Genomic DNA, 22,855 nt, shown 5'->3' on the forward strand with positions numbered 1-22,855 from the left:
CAATGGGTATTATGTGTGGCATCGTAATATCTATTTTTCTACCAAAAATCTTGAACATTGGGGAAAATTTGAGACAGCTACCGCTAATTTATTAGCCTAAACCAAATAGGGGGCGCTGTAGAGTCATTTAGCTCCACATTAGAAAAACGATTACATTTCTCGAAATCATTTAAAGGCATTATTGGGTCTGCTAATTTAGAAGAGGCTAAGAGCTTTCTATAAATGTCATATAAAATAGGTGGCGCTAGAGAGCTGATAAATTATGAATATGAAAAATTCCAATTTTACATCAAAGTACAGGCTATGCCCAATATGCCTGTGAAATTTTATGAGTTTTCGAACATCGTAACCTACCCAAAACACCACAGGAAACTTTTTATTTTGCCACTTCCTGCCAAAATGGCCGACTTCCTGTTAGGCGGAGTCAAATAAATCCAAGTGATTCTTGATCGGTATAATGAGGTCAATGAGCGTACCAAAGTTGGTGCACATTGGACAAACTTTATCCCGGCCACTGGCAACGTTTGGGGGCGCTATAGAGCTCCTGATCCACGCCCAAACCTGTGAACAATGTAATTTTAAATTTTTCACCAGCTTTGACGTCTGTGCCAAAATGCAAGAGTTTTCGAGTATCAGAAAGGCCTCAAAAATGGGCGCGAAGTTTAAAAATAAAAATAATAATAATAATAATAAACATTCCAAAAACAATAGGGCTTTGCACCTCCGGTGCAGGCTTCGCCTGCGCCTTCGGTGCTCGGGCCCTAACGAGTTAGGGCCCTCGCACAACAGCGCAAATCGTACCGGGCCAAACCGAGAAACCGGTAAAAGTAATTTTGAGGTCTTATTGAGTGTGCCAATTTTCAAGAGTTTTCTATCCTGTTAAACATGTGAAATATCCATTTAAAATACAGGTGGCGCTATGGCGCTGTTAAAATACATGTATTTGAAATTCTAATTCTACATCAAACAACAGCCTTAGATAAGCAGGCTGGTCAAATTTTGTGAGTTTTTCTCCGTTATAACCTCCTCAAAACACCTGGCATTACCTAGGTTTTCACCTCCTGTTTTGATGTGGGATCTCAAAAATTCAACCATCTGCCATTTCGTCCTCGTTTGAGATATCGACTATTCCTTCACAATTTATCATCAGATATGTTCAATGTTTTTTTTTTACCAAATACTAAGAGAATTCATCAAATTTGCTAGGAGTAGTTTGACAATGTACACAAAAAATGTGTGTAAAATGCAGATATTTCAAAATGGCCGACTTCCTGTTGGGCGGAGTCAGTCCTACCAATGCTGAAAATGTGTGTAATGATGTCTTTTGTGTTTTTGCCAAGTTTCATGAATTTTCAATATTCTGTTTTCTGACCATGTCATGGTTTCACTTTGGTTTAGTGTTGCGTCTCTAGTGACTCAATTGCTCGCCATTGGGTCACCGTTTTACCGATCAACTAATCCTTTGGCAATTATCATCAAATATGTCTGTTGTTCATTTACAGCGAAATAAGAGGTAATCTGACAAAGACTTTAGGAGCAGTTTAAATTAGTTTGTGAAAAATTTGTAAAAATATTACAAATTCCAATATGGCCGACTTCCTGTTGGGCGGAGCTAATACAAGCCAATTGCAAATATGTGCAGGGTCATACTATCTACGATCATACCAAAATTTGAGAAGATTAGACAAATTTTGACACATCCACAGCTAATTTATTAAACAAACGAATTAGGGGGCGCTGTAGAGTCTGCTAGCTATACATGAAAAAATTGTCAAAATATTTGTAAAGTGTTTTTAGGTCTTATGCAATCTGTCAATTTTCAAGAGGTTTTGAGCATTCCCGTAATGTCAAATATGCATTGAAACCTAGGTGGCGCTATAGAGCCAATGAAATACGTATACAAGAAATTTTAATTTCAGATGAAAGTACTGCTTAATTCAAGCAGGCCTGTAAATTTTCGAGAGTTTTCAACCTTTTTAACCTCCTCAAACACCTACTAACACCAGAATGTATTCACTTCCTGTTTTAATGGGGCATCTCAAGCAGTTCAACTGTCCGCCATTTCGTCCTCGTTTAAGATATCGACTATTCCTTCGCAATTTATCATCACGGATGGTAGTAGTTTATTGCTGACAAATATCAAGAGTATTCAACAAATTCCCTAGGAGGAGTTCGACAAAGTATTCAAAAAATGTGTGTAAAATGCACATATTTCAAAATGGCCGACTTCCTGTTGGGCGGAGTCAATCATTCCAATACTAAAAACGTGTCTTATGATGTCTCTTGTGTTTTTACCAAGTTTCATGATTTTTCAATCATCTGTTTTATGACCGTGTCATGGTTTCACTTTGGTCTAGTGTTGCGTCTCCATTAAATTAATTGTCCGCCATTACGTCATTGTTTCAGCTATCGACTATTCCTTCGCAATTTATCACCATGTATGTCTGGAGCCTATCCACACCAAATTTAGAGGTAATATGACAAAGACTCTAGGAGGAGTTTGAATGAGTTCGTGAAAAATGTGTAAAAATTCCACAAATTTCAAAATGGCCGACTTCCTGTTGGGCAGAGCTAGTACAAGCCAATGGGTAATATGTGCGGGATGATAGTTTCTATGTTGTTGCCAAAAATCGAGAATATTGGAGAAATTTTGAGACAGCTACAGCTAATTTAATGGCCTAAACAAAATAGGGGGCGCTGTAGAGTCCTCTAGCTACACATGAGAAAAACGACAAAATATTCCTAAATCATTTCAAAGACTTATTGAATCTGCCAATTATCAAGAGGCTGAGAGCTTTTCATAAATATGATATAAAATAGGTGGCGCTAGAGAGCTGATGAAAGACGAATTTACGAAATTCCAACTTACGGTCAAAGTATGGCCTAAGCCAAATAGCTCTGTAAAATTTTAGGAGTTTTCAAACATCCTAACCCCTCCGAAACCCAGCGGGAAACTTTTTATTTTGCAACTTCCTGTCAAAATGGCCGACTTCCTGTTGGGCGGAGTCAAATAAAACCTAGTGATTCTTGTTGTTTATGAGGAGGTCAATGAGCGTACCAAAGTTGGTGCACGTTGGACAAACTTCATCCCGGCCACTGCCGACGTTTGGGGGCGCTATAGAGCTCCTGAACAACGCCAAAGTCCAGCCTCTATGGAACTTTAAAATTTTCGCCGAGCTTGAGGTCTGTGCCAAAATGCGTGAGTTTTCGAGTATCGGAAATGCCTCAAAAATGGACGCAAAGAGGCAGAATAATAATAATAATAATAATAACGAGTTGTCCCCCTGTCACAGGGGGACGTAGGGCCCTCGCACAACAGCGCAAATCGTACCGGGCCAAACCGAGAAACCGGTAAAAGTAATTTTGAGGTCTTATTGAGTGTGCCAATTTTCAAGAGTTTTCTATCCTGTTAAACATGTGAAATATCCATTTAAAATACAGGTGGCGCTATGGCGCTGTTAAAATACATGTATTTGAAATTCTAATTCTACATCAAACAACAGCCTTAGATAAGCAGGCTGGTGAAATTTTGTGAGTTTTTCTCCGTTATAACCTCCTCAAAACACCTGGCATTACCTAGGTTTTCACCTCCTGTTTTGATGTGGGATCTCAAAAATTCAACCATCTGCCATTTCGTGCTCGTTTGAGATATCGACTATTCCTTCACAATTTATCATCAGATATGTTCAATGTTTATTTTTACCAAATACCAAGAGAATTCATCAAATTTCCTAGGAGTAGTTTGACAATGTACACAAAAAATGTGTGTAAAATGCAGATATTTCAAAATGGCCGACTTCCTGTTGGGCGGAGTCAGTCCTACCAATGCTGAAAATGTGTGTAATGATGTCTTTTGTGTTTTTGCCAAGTTTCATGAATTTTCAATAATCTGTTTTCTGACCATGTCATGGTTTCACTTTGGTTTAGTGTTGCGTCTCTAGTGACTCAATTGCTCGCCATTGGGTCACCGTTTTACCGATCAACTAATCCTTTGGCAATTATCATCAAATATGTCTGTTGTTCATTTACAGCGAAATAAGAGCTAATCTGACAAAGACTTTAGGAGCAGTTTAAATTAGTTTGTGAAAAATTTGTAAAAATATTACAAATTCCAATATGGCCGACTTCCTGTTGGGCGGAGCTAATACAAGCCAATTGCAAATATGTGCGGGGTCATACTATCTACGATCCTACCAAAATTTGAGAAGATTAGACAAATTTTGACACATCCACAGCTAATTTATTAAACGAACCAATTAGGGGGCGCTGTAGAGTCCGCTAGCTATACATGAAAAAATTGTTAAAATATTTGTAAAGTGTTTTTAGGTCTTATGCAATCTGTCAATTTTCAAGAGGTTTTGAGCATTCCCGTAATGTCAAATATGCATTGAAACCTAGGTGGCGCTATAGAGCCAATGAAATACGTATATATGAAATTTTAATTTCAGATGAAAGTACTGCTTAAATCAAGCAGGCCTGTAAATTTTTGAGAGTTTTTAACCTTTTTAACCTCCTCAAACACCTACTAACACCAGAATGTATTCACTTCCTGTTTTAACGGGGCATCTCAAGCAATTCAACTGTCCGCCATTTCGTCCTCGTTTAAGATATCGACTATTCCTTCGCAATTTATCATCAGGTGTGCTAGTAGTTTATTACTGACAAATATCAAGAGTATTCAACAAATTCCCTAGGAGGAGTTCGACAAAGTATGCAAAAAATGTGTGTAAAATGCACATATTTCAAAATGGCCGACTTCCTGTTGGGCGGAGTCAATCATTCCAATACTAAAAACGTGTCTTATGATGTCTCTTGTGTTTTTACCAAGTTTCATGGTTTTTCAATAATCTGTTTTATGACTGTGTCATGGTTTCACTTTGGTCTAGTGTTGCGTCTCCATTAAATTAATTGTCCGCCATTACGTCATCGTTTCAGCTATCGACTATTCCTTCGCAATTTATCACCATGTATGTCTGGAGCCTATCCATACCAAATTTAGAGGTAATATGACAAAGACTCTAGGAGGAGTTTGAATGAGTTCGTGAAAAATGTGTAAAAATTCCACAAATTTCAAAATGGCCGACTTCCTGTTGGGTGGAGCTAGTACAAGCCAAAGGGTAATATGTGCGGGATGATAGTTTCTATGTTGTTGCCAAAAATCGAGAATATTGGAGAAATTTTGAGACAGCTACAGCTAATTTAATGGCCTAAACAAAATAGGGGGCGCTGTAGAGTCCTCTAGCTACACATGAGAAAAACGACAAAATATTCCTAAATAATTTCAAAGACTTATTGAATCTGCCAATCATCAAGAGGCTGAGAGCTTTTCATAAATATGATATAAAATAGGTGGCGCTAGAGAGCTGATGAAAGACGAATTTACGAAATTCCAACTTACGGTCAAAGTATGGCCAAGGCCAAATAGCTCTGTAAAATTGTAGGAGTTTTCAAACATCCTAACCACTCCGAAACCCAGCGGGAAACTTTTTATTTTGCAACTTCCTGTCAAAATGGCCGACTTCCTGTTGGGCGGAGTCAAATAAAATCTAGTGATTCTTGTTGTTTATGAGGAGGTCAATGAGCGTACCAAAGTTGGTGCATGTTGGACAAACTTCATCCCGGCCACTGCCGACGTTTGGGGGCGCTATAGAGCTCCTGAACAACGCCAAAGTCCAGCCTCTATGGAACTTTAAAATTTTCGCCGAGCTTGAGGCCTGTGCCAAAATGCGTGAGTTTTCGAGTATCGGAAATGCCTCAAAAATGGACGCAAAGAGGCAGAATAATAATAACGAGTTGTCCCCCTGTCACAGGGGGACGTAGGGCCCTCGCACAACACCGCAAATCGTACCGGGCCAAACCGAGAAACCGGTAAAAGTAATTTTGAGGTCTGATTGAGTGTGCCAGTTTTCAAGAGTTTTCTATCCTGTTAAACATGTGAAATATCCATTTAAAATACAGGTGGCGCTCTGGCGCTGTTAAAATACATGTATTTGAAATTCTAATTCTACATCAAACAACAGCCTTGGATAAGCAGGCTGGTCAAATTTTGTGAGTTTTTCTCCGTTATAACCTCCTCAAAACACCTGGCATTACCTAGGTTTTCACCTCCTGTTTTGATGTGGGATCTCAAAAATTCAACCATCTGCCATTTCGTCCTCGTTTGAGATATCGACTATTCCTTCACAATTTATCATCAGATATGTTCAATGTTTATTTTTACCAAATACCAAGAGAATTCATCAAATTTGCTAGGAGTAGTTTGACAATGTACACAAAAAATGTGTGTAAAATGCAGATATTTCAAAATGGCCGACTTCCTGTTGGGCGGAGTCAGTCCTACCAATGCTGAAAATGTGTGTAATGATGTCTTTTGTGTTTTGGCCAAGTTTCATGAATTTTCAATAATCTGTTTTCTGACCGTGTCATGGTTTCACTTTGGTTTAGTGTTGCGTCTCTAGTGACTCAATTGCTCGCCATTGGGTCACCGTTTTACCGATCAACTAATCCTTTGGCAGTTTTCATCAAATATGTCTGTTGTTCATTTACAGCGAAATAAGAGGTAATCTGACAAAGACTTTAGGAGAAGTTTAAATTAGTTTGTGAAAAATTTGTAAAAATATTACAAATTCCAATATGGCCGACTTCCTGTTGGGCGGAGCTAATACAAGCCAATTGCAAATATGTGCAGGGTCATACTATCTACGATCCTACCAAAATTTGAGAAGATTAGACAAATTTTGACACATCCACAGCTAATTTATTAAACAAACGAATTAGGGGGCGCTGTAGAGTCTGCTAGCTATACATGAAAAAATTGTCAAAGTATTTGTAAAGTGTTTTTAGGTCTTATGCAATCTATCAATTTTCAAGAGGTTTTGAGCATTCCCGTAATGTCAAATATGCATTGAAACCTAGGTGGCGCTATAGAGCCAATGAAATACGTATACAAGAAATTTTAATTTCAGATGAAAGTACTGCTTAATTCAAGCAGGCCTGTAAATTTTCGAGAGTTTTCAACCTTTTTAACCTCCTCAAACACCTACTAACACCAGAATGTATTCACTTCCTGTTTTAATGGGGCATCTCAAGCAGTTCAACTGTCCACCATTTCGTCCTTGTTTAAGATATCGACTATTCCTTCGCAATTTATCATCACGGATGGTAGTAGTTTTTTGCTGACAAATATCAAGAGTATTCAACAAATTCCCTAGGAGGAGTTCGACAAAGTATGCAAAAAATGTGTGTAAAATGCACATATTTCAAAATGGCCGACTTCCTGTTGGGCGGAGTCAATCATTCCAATACTAAAAACGTGTCTTTTGATGTCTCTTGTGTTTTTACCAAGTTTCATGATTTTTCAATAATCTGTTTTATGACTGTGTCATGGTTTCACTTTGGTCTAGTGTTGCGTCTCCATTAAATTAATTGTCCGCCATTACGTCATCGTTTCAGCTATCGACTATTCCTTCGCAATTTATCACCATGTATGTCTGGAGCCTATCCACACCAAATTTAGAGGTAATATGACAAAGACTCTAGGAGGAGTTTGAATGAGTTCGTGAAAAATGTGTAAAAATTCCACAAATTTCAAAATGGCCGACTTCCTGTTGGGCAGAGCTAGTACAAGCCAAAGGGTAATATGTGCGGGATGATAGTTTCTATGTTGTTGCCAAAAATCGAGAATATTGGAGAAATTTTGAGACAGCTACAGCTAATTTAATGGCCTAAACAAAATAGGGGGCGCTGTAGAGTCCTCTAGCTACACATGAGAAAAACGACAAAAATTTCCTAAATCATTTCAAAGACTTATTGAATCAGCCAATCATCAAGAGGCTGAGAGCTTTTCATAAATATGATATAAAATAGGTGGCGCTAGAGAGCTGATGAAAGACGAATTTACGAAATTCCAACTTACGGTCAAAGTATGGCCAAGGCCAAATAGCTCTGTAAAATTTTAGGAGTTTTCAAACATCCTAACCACTCCGAAACTCAGCAGGAAACTTTTTATTTTGCAACTTCCTGTCAAAATGGCCGACTTCCTGTTGGGCGGAGTCAAATAAAACCTAGTGATTCTTGTTGTTTATGAGGAGGTCAATGAGCGTACCAAAGTTGGTGCACGTTGGACAAACTTCATCCCGGCCACTGCCGATGTTTGGTGGCGCTATAGAGCTCCTGAACAACGCCAAAGTCCAGCCTCTATGGAACTTTAAAATTTTCGCCGAGCTTGAGGCCTGTGCCAAAATGCATGAGTTTTCGAGTATCGGAAATGCCTCAAAAATGGACGCAAAGAGGCAGAATAATAATAATAATAATAAACGGACCAAAAACAATAGGGCTTTGCACCTCCGGTGCAGGCTTCGCCTGCGCCTTCGGTGCTCGGGCCCTAATAATAAACGGACCAAAAACAATAGGGCTTTGCACCTCCGGTGCAGGCTTCGCCTGCGCCTTCGGTGCTCGGGCCCTAATAATAATAAACGGACCAAAAACAATAGGGCTTTGCACCTCCGGTGCAGGCTTCGCCTGCGCCTTCGGTGCTCGGGCCCTAATAACGAGTTGTCCCCCTGTCACAGGGGGACGTAGGGCCCTCGCATAACAGCGCAAATCGTACCGGGCCAAACTGAGAAACCGGTAAAAGTAATTTTAAGGTCTTATTGAGTGTGCCAATTTTCAAGAGTTTTCTATCCTGTTAAACATGTGAAATATCCATTTAAAATACAGGTTGCGCTATAGCGCTGTTAAAATACATGTATTTGAAATTCTAATTCTACATCAAACAACAGCCTCAGATAAGCAGGACGGTCAAATTTTGTGAGTTTTTCTCTGTTATAACCTCCTCAAAACACCTGGCATTACCTAGGTTTTGACCTCCTGTTTTGATGTGGCATCTCACAAATTCAACCATCTGCCATTTCGTCCTCGTTTGAGATATCGACTATTCCTTCAAAATTTATCATCAGATATGTTCAATGTTTATTTTTACCAAATACCAAGAGAATTCAACAAATTTGCTAGGAGTAGTTTGACATTATACACAAAAAATGTGTGTAAAATGCAGATATTTCAAAATGGCCGACGTCCTGTTGGGCTGAGTCAGTCCTACCAATGCTGAAAATGTGTCTTATGATGTCTTTTGTGTTTTTGCCAAGTTTCATGAATTTTCAATAATCTGTTTTCTGACCATGTCATGGTTTCACTTTGGTTTAGTGTTGCGTCTCTAGTGACTCAATTGCTCGCCATTGGGTCACCGTTTTACCGATCAACTAATCCTTTGGCAATTATCATCAAATATGTCTGTTGTTCATTTACAGCGAAATAAGAGGTAATCTGACAAAGACTTTAGGAGCAGTTTAAATTAGTTTGTGAAAAATTTGTAAAAATATTACAAATTCCAATATGGCCGACTTCCTGTTGGGCGGAGCTAATACAAGCCAATTGCAAATATGTGCAGGGTCATACTATCTACGATCCTACCAAAATTGGAGAACATTAGACCAATTTTGACACATCCAGAGCTAATTTATTAAACGAACGAATTAGGGGGCGCTATAGAGTCCGCTAGCTATACATGAAAAAATTGTGAAAATATTTGTAAAGTGTTTTTAGGTCTTATGCAATCTGTCAATTTTCAAGAGGTTTTGAGCATTCCCGTAATGTCAAATATGCATTGAAACCTAGGTGGCGCTATAGAGCCAATGAAATACGTATATATGAAATTTTAATTTCAGATCAAAGTCCTGCTTAAATCAAGCAGGCCTGTAAATTTTCGAGAGTTTTCAACCTTTTTAACCTCCTCAAACACCTACTAACACCAGAATGTATTCACTTCCTGTTTTAACGGGGCATCTCAAGCAATTCAACTGTCCGCCATTTCGTCCTCATTTAAGATATCGACTATTCCTTCGCAATTTATCATCACGGATGGTAGTAGTTTTTTGCTGACAAGTATCAAGAGTATTCAACAAATGCCCTAGGTGGAGTTCGGAAAAGTATGCAAAAAATGTGTGTAAAATGCACATATTTCAAAATGGCCGACTTCCTGTTGGGCGGAGTCAATCATATCAACACTGAAAACGTGTGAAATGATGTCTTTTATGTTTTTGCCAAGTTTCATGAATTTCCAAGCAGCTGTGTTCTGACCATGCTAATGTTTCTGTTTGGTTTAGTGTTGTGTCTCCATTAAATAAATTGCCTGCCATTACGTCATCGTTTCAGCTATCGACTATTCCTTCGCAATTTATCACCATGTATGTCTGGAGCCTACCCACGCCCAATTTAGAGATAATCTGACAAAGACTCTAGGAGGAGTTTGAATGAGTTCGTGAAAAATGTGTAGAAATTCCACAAATTTCAAAATGGCCGACTTCCTGTTGGGCGGAGCTAATACCAGCCAATGGGTAATATGTGCGGGATGATACTTTCTATGTTGTTGCCAAAAATCGAGAATATTGGAGAAATTTTGAGAAAGTTACAGCTAATTTAATGGCCTAAATAAAATAGGGGGCGCTGTAGAGTCATCTAGTTACACATGAGAAAAATGACAAAATATTTCTAAATCATTTCAAAGACTTATTGAATGTGCCAATCATCAAGAGTCTGAGAGCTATTTATAAATGTGATATAAAATAGGTGGCGCTAGAGAGCTGATGAAACACGAATTTACGAAATTCCAACTTAAGGTCAAAGTTTGGCCTAAGCCAAATAGCTCTGTAAAATTTTAGGAGTTTTCAAACATCTTAACCCCTCCGAAACCCAGCGGGAAACTTTTTATTTTGCAACTTCCTGTCAAAATGGCCGACTTCCTGTTGGGCGGAGTCCAATAAAACCAAGTGTTCCTTGTTCTTTATGAGGAGGTCAATGAGCCTACCAAAGTTGTTGTACATTCGACAAACTTCATCCCAGCCACTGCCGACGTTTGGGGGCGCTATAGAGCTCCTGAACCACGCCAAAGTCCAGCCTCTATGGAACTTTTTTTCGCCGTGTTTGAGGCCTGTGCCAAAATGCGTGAGTTTTCGAGTATCGGAAATGCTTCAAAAATGGGCGAAAGTGTCCGGAATAATAATAATAATAATAATAATCCTTCCAAAAACAATAGGGCTTTGCACCTCCGGTGCAGGCTTCGCCTGCGCCTTCGGTGCTCGGGCCCTAATAATAACGAGTTGTCCCCCTGTCACAGGGGGACGTAGGGCCCTCGCACAACAGCGCAAATCGTACCGGGCCAAACCGAGAAACCGGTGAAAGTAATTTTGAGGTCTCGTTATTATTAGTGTGGTAATTTTCAAGAGTTTTCTATCCTGCCAAAAATGTGAAATATCCATTTAAAATACAGGTGGCACTATAGAGCTGTTAAAACACATATATTTGAAATTCTAATTCTAGATCAAACAACAGCCTCAGATAAGCAGGCCGGTCAAAGTTTGTGAGCTTTTCTCTCTTATAACGTCCTCAAAACTCCTAGCATTACCTATGTGTCAACCTCCAGTTTTGATGTGGCATCTCAAACATTCAACCGTCCGCCATTCCCTCCTCGTTTAAGATATCGACTATTTCTTCACAATTTATCATCAGATATGTTCAATGTTTATTTTTACCAAATACCAAGAGAATTCAACAAAATTTCTAGGAGAAGTTTGACAACATACGCAAAAAATTTATGCAAAATACAGATATTTCAAAATGGCCGACTTCCTGTTGGGCGGAGTCAGTCCTACCAATACTGAAAACGTGTCTAATGATGTCTCTTGTGTTTTTGCCAAGTTTCATGAATTTTTAATCATCTGTGTTCTGACTGTGTCATGGTTTCACTTTGGTTTAGTGTTGCGTCTCTATTCAATCAATTGCTCGCCATTACGTCACCGTTTTAGCGATCAACTATTCCTTTGGCAATTTTCATCAACTGTGTCTGTTGTTCATTCTCAGCTAATTTAGAGGTAATCTGACAAAGACTTTAGGAGCAGTTTAAATGAGTTTGTGAAAAAAAGTGTAAAAAAATTACAAAATCCAATATGGCCGACTTCCTGTTGGGCGGAGCTAATACAAACCAATTGCAAATATGTGCAGAGTCATAGTATCTACGCTCCTACCAAAATTTGAGAAGATTAGACAAATTGTGACACATCCACAGCTAATTTATTAAACGAATGAATTAGGGGGCGCTATAGAGTCCGCTAGCTACACATGAAAAAATTATCACAATATTTGTAAAGTGTTTTTAGATCTTATGGAATCTGACAATTTTCAAGAGTTTTTGAGCATTTCCGTAATGTCAAATATGCATTGAAACCTAGGTGGCGCTATAGAGCCAATGAAATATGTATATATGAAATTTCAATTTTTAATCAAAGGACCGCTTAAATCAAGCAGGCCTGTAAAGTTTCGAGAGTTTTCAACCTGTTTAACCTCCTCAAACACCTACCAACACCAGAATGTATTTACTTCCTATTTTAATGGGGTATCTCCAGCAATTCAACTGTCCGCCATTTCGTCCTCGTTTAAGATATCGACTATTCCTTCGCAATTTATCATCAGGGATGGTAGTAGTTTATTGCTGACAAATATCAAGAGTAATCAACAAATTCCCTAGGAGGAGTTCGACAAAGTATGCAAAAAATGTGTGTAAAATGCAAGTTTTTCAAAATGGCCGACTTCCTGTTGGGCGGAGTCAATCATATCAACACTGAAAATGTGTGTAATGATGTCTTTTATGTTTTTGCCAAGTTTCATGAATTTCCAAGCAGCTGTATTCTGACCATGCTAATGTTTCTATTTGGTTTAGTGTTGTGTCTCCATTAAATCAATTGCCCGCCATTACGTCATCGTTTCAGCTATCGACTATTCCTTCGCAATTTAGCACCATGTATGTCTGGAGACTATCCACAGACCATTTAGTTGTAATCTGACAAAGACTCTAGGAGGAGTTCGAATGAGTATGTGAAAAATGTTTAAAAATTTAACATTTTTCAAAATGGCCGACTTCCTGTTGGGCGGAGCTAATACATGCCAATGGGTATTATGTGTGGCATCGTAATATCTATGTTTCTACCAAAAATCTTGAACATTGGGGAAAATTTGAGACAGCTACCGCTAATTTATTAGCCTAAACCAAATAGGGGGCGCTGTAGAGTCATTTAGCACCACATTAGAAAAATGATTACATTTCTCGAAATCATTTAAAGGCATTATTGGGTCTGCTAATTTAGAAGAGGCTAAGAGCTTTCTATAAATGTCATATAAAATAGGTGGCGCTAGAGAGCTGATAAATTATGAATATGAAAAATTCCAATTTTACATCAAAGTACATCCTATGCCCAATAGGCCTGTGAAATTGTATGAGTTTTCGAACATCGTAACCCACCCAGAACACCACGGGAAACTTTTTATTTTGCGACTTCCTGCCAAAATGGCCGACTTCCTGTTAGGCGGAGTCAAATAAATCCAAGTGATTCTTGATCGGTATAATGAGGTCAATGAGCGTACCAAAGTTGGTGCACATTGGACAAACTTTATCCCGGCCACTGGCAACGTTTGGGGGCGCTATAGAGCTCCTGATCCACGCCCAAACCTGTGAACAATGTAATTTAAAATTTTTCACCGGCTTTGACGTCTGTGCCAAAATGCAAGAGTTTTCGAGTATTGGAAAGGCCTCAAAAATGGGCGCGAAGTTTGTAAATAAAAATAATAATAATAATAAACGGACCAAAAACAATAGGGCTTTGCACCTCCGGTGCAGGCTTCGCCTGCGCCTTCGGTGCTCGGGCCCTAATAACGAGTTGTCCCCCTGTCACAGGGGGACGTAGGGCCCTCGCACAACAGCGCAAATCGTACCGGGCCAAACCGAGAAACCGGTAAAAGTAATTTTAAGGTCTTATTGAGTGTGCCAATTTTCAAGAGTTTTCTATCCTGTTAAACACGTGAAATATCCATTTAAAATACAGGTGGCGCTATGGCGCTGTTAAAATACATGTATTTGAAATTCTAATTCTACATCAAACAACAGCCTTAGATAAGCACGCCGGTCAAATTTTGTGAGTTTTTCTCCGTTATAACCTCCTCAAAACACCTGGCATTACCTAGGTTTTGACCTCCTGTTTTGATGTGGCATCTCACAAATTCAACCATCTGCCATTTCGTCCTCGTTTGAGATATCGACTATTCCTTCACAATTTATCATCAGATATGTTCAATGTTTATTTTTACCAAATACCAAGAGAATTCAACAAATTTGCTAGGAGTAGTTTGACAATGTACACAAAAAATGTGTGTAAAATGCAGATATTTCAAAATGGCCGACTTCCTGTTGGGCGGAGTCAGTCCTACCAATGCTGAAAATGTGTGTAATGATGTCTTTTGTGTTTTTGCCAAGTTTCATGAATTTTCAAAAATCTGTTTTCTGACCGTGTCATGGTTTCACTTTGGTTTAGTGTTGCGTCTCTAGTGAATCAATTGCTCGCCATTGGGTCACCGTTTTACCGATCAACTAATCCTTTGGCAGTTATCATCAAATATGTCTGTTGTTCATTTACAGCGAAATAAGAGGTAATCTGACAAAGACTTTAGGAGCAGTTTAAATGAGTTTGTGAAAAATGTGTAAAAATATTACAAATTCCAATATGGCCGACTTCCTGTTGGGCGGAGCTAATACAAGCCAATTGCAAATATGTGCAGGGTCATACTATCTACACTCCTACCAAAATTTGAGAAGATTAGACAAATTTTGACACATCCACAGCTAATTTATTAAATGAACAAATTAGGGGGCGCTGTAGAGTCCGCTAGCTATACATGAAAAAATTGTCAAAATATTTGTAAAGTGTTTTTAGGTCTTATGCAATCTGTCAATTTTCAAGGGGTTTTGAGCATTCCCGTAATGTCAAATATGCATTGAAACCTAGGTGGCGCTATAGAGCCAATGAAATACGTATATATGAAATTTTAATTTCAGATCAAACTACTGCTTAAATCAAGCAGGCCTGTAAATTTTCGAGAGTTTTCAACCTTTTTAACCTTCTCAAACACCTACTAACACCAGAATGTATTCACTTCCTGTTTTAACGGGGCATCTCAAGCAATTCAACTGTCCGCCATTTCGTCCTCGTTTAAGATATCGACTATTCCTTCGCAATTTACAATCAGGTATGTTAGCAGTTTATTACAGACAAATATCAAGAGTATTCAACAAATTCCCTAGGAGGAGTTCGACAAAGTATGCAAAAAATGTGTGTAAAACACACTTTTTTCAAAATGGCCGACTTCCTGTTGGGCGGAGTCAGTCTTACCAATACTAAAAACGTGTGTAATGATGTCTCTTGTGTTTTTGCCAAGTTTCATGAATTTTCAATCATCTGTGTTATGACCGTGTCATGGTTTCACTTTTGTTTAGTGTTGCTTCTCCATTAAATTAATTGCCTGCCATTACGTCATCGTTTCAGCTATCGACTATTCCTTCGCAATTTATCACCACGTATGTCTGGAGCCTACCCACGCCCAATTTAGAGATAATCTGACAAAGACTCTAGGAGGAGTTTGAATGAGTTCGTGAAAAATGTGTAAAAATTCCACAAATTTCAAAATGGCCGACTTCCTGTTGGGCGGAGCTAATACCAGCCAATGGGTAATATGTGCGGGATGATACTCTCTATGTTGTTGCCAAAAATCGAGAATATTGGAGAAATTTTGAGACAGCTACAGCTAATTTAATGGCCTAAATAAAATAGGGGGCGCTGTAGAGTCATCTAGCTACACATGAGAAAAACGACAAAATATTTCTAAATCATTTCAAAGACTTATTGAATCTGCCAATTATCAAGAGGCTTAGAGCTTTTTATAAATGTGATATAAAATAGGTGGCGCTAGAGAGCTGATGAAACACGAATTTACGAAATTCCAACTGAAGGTCAAAGTTTGGCCTAAGCTAAATAGCTCTGTAAAATTTTAGGAGTTTTCAAACATCTTAACCCCTCCGAAACCCAGCGGGAAACTTTTTATTTTGCAACTTCCTGTCAAAATGGCCGACTTCCTGTTGGGTGGAGTCAAATAAATCAAATTGATCCTTGTTCTTTATGAGGAGGTCAATGAGCGTACCAAAGTTGGTGTACATTGGACAAACTTCATCCCAGCCACTGCCTACGTTTGGGGGCGCTATAGAGCTCCTGAACCACGCCTTAGTCCAGCCTCTATGGAACTTTAAAATTTTCGCCGAGCTTGAGGCCTGTGCCAAAATGTGTGAGTTTTCGAGTATCGGAAATGCCTCAAAAATGGACGCAAAGAGGCAGAATAATAATAATAATAATAATAATAACGAGTTGTCCCCCTGTCACAGGGGGACGTAGGGCCCTCGCACAACAGCGCAAATCGTACCGGGCCAAACCGAGAATCCGGTAAAAGTAATTTTGAGGTCTTATTGAGTGTGCCAATTTTCAAGAGTTTTCTATCCTGTTAAACATGTGAAATATCCATTTAAAATACAGGTGGCGCTATGGCGCTGTTAAAATACATGTATTTGAAATTCTAATTCTACATCAAACAACAGCCTTAGATAAGCAGGCCGGTCAAATTTTGTGAGTTTTTCTCCGTTATAACCTCCTCAAAACACCTGGCATTACCTAGGTTTTCACCTCCTGTTTTGATGTGGGATCTCAAAAATTCAACCATCTGCCATTTCGTCCTCGTTTGAGATATCGACTATTCCTTCACAATTTATCATCAGATATGTTCAATGTTTATTTTTACCAAATACCAAGAGAATTCATCAAATTTGCTAGGAGTAGTTTGACAATGTACACAAAAAATGTGTGTAAAATGCAGATATTTCAAAATGGCCGACTTCCTGTTGGGCGGAGTCAGTCCTACCAATGCTGAAAATGTGTGTAATGATGTCTTTTGTGTTTTTGCCAAGTTTCATGAATTTTCAATAATCTGTTTTCTGACCATGTCATGGTTTCACTTTGGTTTAGTGTTGCGTCTCTAGTGACTCAATTGCTCGCCATTGGGTCACCGTTTTACCGATCAACTAATCCTTTGGCAGTTATCATCAAATATGTCTGTTGTTCATTTACAGCGAAACAAGAGGTAATCTGACAAAGACTTTAGGAGCAGTTTAAATGAGTTTGTGAAAAATGTGTAAAAATATTACAAATTCCAATATGGCCGACTTCCTGTTGGGCGGAGCTAATACAAGCCAATTGCAAATATGTGCAGGGTCATACTATCTACGATCCTACCAAAATTTGAGAAGATTAGACAAATTTTGACACATCCACAGCTAATTTATTAAATGAACAAATTAGGGGGCGCTGTAGAGTCCGCTAGCTATACATGAAAAAATTGTCAAAATATTTGTAAAGTGTTTTTAGGTCTTATACAATCTGTCAATTTTCAAGAGGTTTTGAGCATTCCCGTAATGTCAAATATGCATTGAAACCTAGGTGGCGCTATAGAGCCAATGAAATACGTATACAAGAAATTTTAATTTCAGATCAAACTACTGCCTAAATCAAGCAGGCCTGTAGATTTTCGAGAGTTTTCAACCTTTTTAACCTCCTCAAACACCTACTAACACCAGAATGTATTCACTTCCTGTTTTAACGGGGCATCTCAAGCAATTCAACTGTCCGCCATTTCGTCCTCGTTTAAGATATCGACTATTCCTTCGCAATTTACAATTAAGTATGTTAGCAGTTTATTACAGACAAATATCAAGAGTATTCAACAAATTCCCTAGGAGGAGTTCGACAAAGTATGCAAAAAATGTGTGTAAAACACACTTTTTTCAAAATGGCCGACTTCCTGTTGGGCGGAGTCAGTCTTACCAATACTAAAAACGTGTCTTATGATGTCTCTTGTGTTTTTGCCAAGTTTCATGAATTTTCAATCATCTGTGTTATGACCGTGTCATGGTTTCACTTTTGTTTAGTGTTGCGTCTCCATTAAATTAATTGTCCACCATTACGTCATCAATTCAGCTATCGACTATTCCTTCGCAATTTATCACCATGTATGTCTGGAGCCTATCCACACCAAATTTAGAGGTAATATGACAAAGACTCTAGGAGGAGTTTGAATGAGTTCGTGAAAAATGTGTAAAATTTCCACAAATTTCAAAATGGCCGACTTCCTGTTGGGTGGAGCTAGTACAAGCCAATGGGTAATATGTGCGGGATGATAGTTTCTATGTTGTTGCCAAAAATCGAGAATATTGGAGAAATTTTGAGACAGCTACAGCTAATTTAATGGCCTAAACAAAATAGGGGGCGCTGTAGAGTCCTCTAGCTACACATGAGAAAAACGACAAAATATTCCTAAATCATTTCAATGACTTATTGAATCTGCCAATTATCAAGAGGCTGAGAGCTTTTCATAAATATGATATAAAATAGGTGGCGCTAGAGAGCTGTTGAAAGACGAATTTACGAAATTCCAACTTACGGTCAAAGTAGGGCAAAGGCCAAATAGCTCTGTAAAATTTTAGGAGTTTTCAAACATCCTAACCCCTCCGAAACCCAGCGGGAAACTTTTTATTTTGCAACTTCCTGTCAAAATGGCCGACTTCCTGTTGGGCGGAGTCAAATAAAACCTAGTGATTCTTGTTGTTTATGAGGAGGTCAATGAGCGTATCAAAGTTGGTGCACGTTGGACAAACTTCATCCCGGCCACTGCCGACGTTTGGGGGCGCTATAGAGCTCCTGAACAACGCCAAAGTCCAGCCTCTATGGAACTTTACAATTTTTGCCGAGCTTGAGGTCTGTGCCAAAATGCGTGAGTTTTCGAGTATCGGAAATGCCTCAAAAATGGACGCAAAGAGGCAGAATAATAATAATAATAATAATAATAATAATAATAAACGGACCAAAAACAATAGGGCTTTGCACCTCCGGTGCAGGCTTCGCCTGCGCCTTCGGTGCTCGGGCCCTAATAATAATAAACGGACCAAAAACAATAGGGCTTTGCACCTCCGGTGCAGGCTTCGCCTGCGCCTTCGGTGCTCGGGCCCTAATAATAATAATAAACGGACCAAAAACAATAGGGCTTTGCACCTCCGGTGCAGGCTTCGCCTGCGCCTTCGGTGCTCGGGCCCTAATTAAACTTTTTCTAGGTCTTATATAGTGCAAACAATAAGTGCAAACCACAACCAGTCATGTTAAGACTATGGTTTGTGTTTTTTTCTCCTAAATCTCTTGCAATTTAACTATGCATAACCACAACCAGTCATATTAAGACTATGCTTGAAGTGCAAACAGAGACATTTTTTTTTAAATACAGTACAGAGCTAAGGGATTAGTACAACTGCCTATGAAACAGTCACGTGTAGGATTTACTTACAGTATTTATATATGGTTTGTGTCTTGTTGGTCACTCTGTTACTGTTTATTGTTTCCACTGGAGCCAAAATGCAGCCAGACATACAACTTATGACAAAATGCAGCCAGACATACAACTTAACAAAGTAGCAGAAGCATCTTCTATGCAAATGCCTGAATTTTCCTCTTCTGCTGAGAGCTGCTCTCACTGCTCAGCCATAGACTGTATATAAAGATGGACGCCGTGTCGCCGTTCCCATTCATTCAATGAAAATGAAGCCAAAATCTTCTGCCATTTTGGCGATTCAGAGACCAGAGTCTGCGCAGTAGAGACCAGAGGAGGGAGAGATGCCTACTCATTTAAATAACCCCGCCCCTGAGGGCTGCCTCGAGGTCACAGACTGCAGAGCGGGGCGGAGCGGAGCTGACGGTCTGTTATTGGTCCCGCCCATAAGCAGCCCTTTTACCATAACCACACCTTTTTTGAATAGAGCCGAATAAAGTTTTAAAAACCGAATTCTGTGGGGATATAAAAATTTGACAATATAAGCAGAGGTTACACTAGCTGTTGCATTTAAATAATGGAGGTAGAATTACAGTATATTAGAAAAACACGTGATTGAAAGTTGTCTGTTTTGCCATTGAAACCTATGGGGATGGGTGGAGTTACACAGCTTTCTGCAGCCGAACAGCAGGGGGCGCCCGACCTGTGGTGGCTTCACTTTTAAGAGACGATGCTCTGTCCAGCTATATACAGTCTGTGTGCTCAGCCAACACGTTCTATCGCTATCGCTACTGGGTTGCCAGATCCCTCTTAAAAAGTCCACGAGATCTTGTCACACCCCTAGTCCCACCCATACAGTCATTGGTCACACCCTGGCTAGGTGTTACCCAGCCCTTTTACAATAACCACACCTTTTTGAAAAGAGCTGAATAACGTTTTAAAAAATTAATTCTGTGGGGATATAAAAATTAGACAATATAAGCAGAGGTTACACTAGCTGTTGCATTTAAATAATGGAGGTAGAATTACAGTATATTGAAAAAAAGTTGTCTGTTTTGCTATTAAAACCGATGGGGATGCAACCGAACAGCAGGGAGCGTCTGACCTGTGGTGGCTTTACTTTTAAGAGATGATGCTCTGTCCAGCAATACACAGTCTATTGTTTGAGTAAAAATGAACATTGTTGTTTTATTCTATAAACTACTATAAACTATTATCCCAAATTCCAAATAAAAATATTGTAATTTAGAGCATTTATTTACAGAAAATGAGAAATGACTGAAATGACAAAAAAGATGCAGAGCTTTCAGACCTCAAATAATGCAAAGAAGACAAGTTCATATTCATAAAGGTTCAGAAATAAATATTTGGTGGAATAACTCTGTTTTTACAGTTTTCATGCATCTTGGCATGTTCTCCTCCACCAGTCTTACACACTGCTTTTGGATAACTTTATGCCACTCCTGGTGCAAAAATTCAAGCAGTTCAGCTTGGTTGGACGGCTTGTGATCATCCGTCTTCCTCTTGATTATATTCCAGAGGTTTTCAATTTGGTAAAATCAAAGAAACTCATTCATCATTTTAAGTGGTCTCTTATTTTTTCCAAAGCTGTATGAGCATTTCTATTGGTTTATTCATCATGACATTATTCTTAGACAATGTAAAGGACCACTCCCAGTTTCCAACCATGTGAACCACACCCCCACACACACAGTCCTACACACAGTTCCACGCACCCAATCTCTACAATATCTACTAATATCACACGATTTATTCATTGTAAATATCTAGTATTTAGTACAGCCAGGCTGAGTCCGGTAAGATGCCTAGATCAGGGTGTTCATGCACTTTCACACACTACAGAAACACGGGGCCATGAACCACCATCCTGTGGACCAGACCATTCCAATGCAGTTCATTTATCTACAGCAGCAGCAGCAGTCTCACTCAACCAAGTCCAATAAAGCGACCGACCACGTGTTCCCTATTAATCTAACTAGCTAACTAACTACACGCAAGCGTATCTCTGTGCATCTCTCCGACAATGGAAACAATGGCGTCACACTCTCGCACTCAGTCCAGTGCTGGAGACTCCGGGCCCAGGATGTACAAATCCGCTCCAGGATTTGGTTTCGACCGCAGGATCAGCTCAGCTGCAGCTTACCCCATCCAGGCGGTGGAAACAAAATCCTGGGACGGATTTTCACATCCTGAGCCCGGATTATTTTTCAGTGTGTAGCAAGATAACCGGCTGTACCCAGCTGAAACGGAGCAGCTCGGTTCTGATGCTCGGTGGGAGTGAACTTTAGTGACGTAGATAGCTAGTACCGTGGCGGGAGACACGGTACTTTGGTACTTTACCAGTATCCGAACCTCAGAACTGCTTGCATGCGCAAAACTCTCATTTTTACAGTTTTCATTCGTTTTTTTCCCCCTAGAGGTGGATAATCCAGGTGCAGAAAGTAAAAATCCATCCCAGGCTTTTGTACCAACTGCCTGGACGGCTCTGCTAGGTACAAAACCCTGGGATGGATTTTTACTTTCTGCACCTGGGTTATCCACAGCTAGTTTTTTTCCGATAATTTAGTTTTTTTTTCTCCTGGGTACATGTACAATCTGGACTCAAAATCATCGTTTGCTTGAGTGTTACGACCGTGTAAAATAAGTAATAAAAATATCAATAAAATATATTTACATATATAAATGTTTTTAGTCACCTATATTGCCTTAACTTTATCCTGATGCAACGATTTAAGCTATTCAAATTTGATTATACCGACACTTCTCCTGCATGTAGTAAGTTCTAATAATTTGTATTTTTACAGTTAAACATATACTAGGGTGGCACAGTTCGACAGGGTAGCAGAACTTGACAGAACACCGGTCTTTGTGGTTGTTGTTGTTTAGATTGAGCTGGTCTTAATGTTGGTTCTGAACCTAAAACCTGGGTATTTAAGCTCTGCTTTTATCTGGTACTATGTGGTAAAGCTCGGTGAGTAAGTACCGTAAGTACCGGTAGCTAATTGGGCCACAGCACGCGCTTCTCCACACTGCAGTAGTAAATAGTGCTCGCTCCGTCTCTCGCGCGCGCAGCCGGTTCCGGTGGTTCTGTTCTGGACGGATGTAAACAGAGTGCGTGCAGCTTTACCGTATTCCCGTGTTCCTGTATCTCGCGCTTCAGGAGCAGATATTTCCGGTAAAACGCTCGGAATTCCTTTATTGTCTCCCGGTGAGCAGAGGCGCGCGCTGCCCGTTTGTTTTCCCGGCTGTTCAACACGAACGACACGAGCCTACCGGGATGACCAAAGTCTGACTGCGCATGCGCCACCGCCAAGCCCTCGAATTCTCAATGGAGTACAAGGGGTATAATGTTTCATTTAAAAACATCCAGGTTGGTTTTAACTAGGTGGGCTAAGTAGGTTCCAGGTGGGCGTGGGCTCTGAGTGGGTTATAGTACATGTGATGTACTATATCTGGATGGATGGATCCATCAGACAGCTTGCTCAAGTGGGTTTTTAGTACACGTGTTGTAACTGGGAACCAGTTGGGCCTTACGGAT

General features: G+C 39.5%; 1 protein-coding gene across 3 annotated transcripts in view; it reads right to left on the reverse strand.

Moving 5' to 3' along the window:
* Window positions 1-22,629, reverse strand: part of phf20a (PHD finger protein 20, a) — a 43,357-nt gene extending 20,728 nt beyond the window's left edge. The window contains exon 1 of one of the 3 annotated variants that reach the window (XM_022682651.2): window positions 22,445-22,629. Coding sequence is in view for 1 of the 3 variants with exons in the window: in XM_049471698.1 (XP_049327655.1) it covers window positions 19,315-19,396 (82 nt within the window). In the remaining 2 variants the exon portion in view is untranslated. The other 2 variants (XM_022682652.2, XM_049471698.1) reach the window with 2 other exon arrangements.
* Between the last annotated feature and the right edge of the window lie 226 nt (window positions 22,630-22,855).

Source organism: Astyanax mexicanus, chromosome 24 (genome assembly GCF_023375975.1).
Source record: "Astyanax mexicanus isolate ESR-SI-001 chromosome 24, AstMex3_surface, whole genome shotgun sequence".
Classification (NCBI taxonomy): Eukaryota; Metazoa; Chordata; class Actinopteri; order Characiformes; family Acestrorhamphidae; genus Astyanax; species Astyanax mexicanus.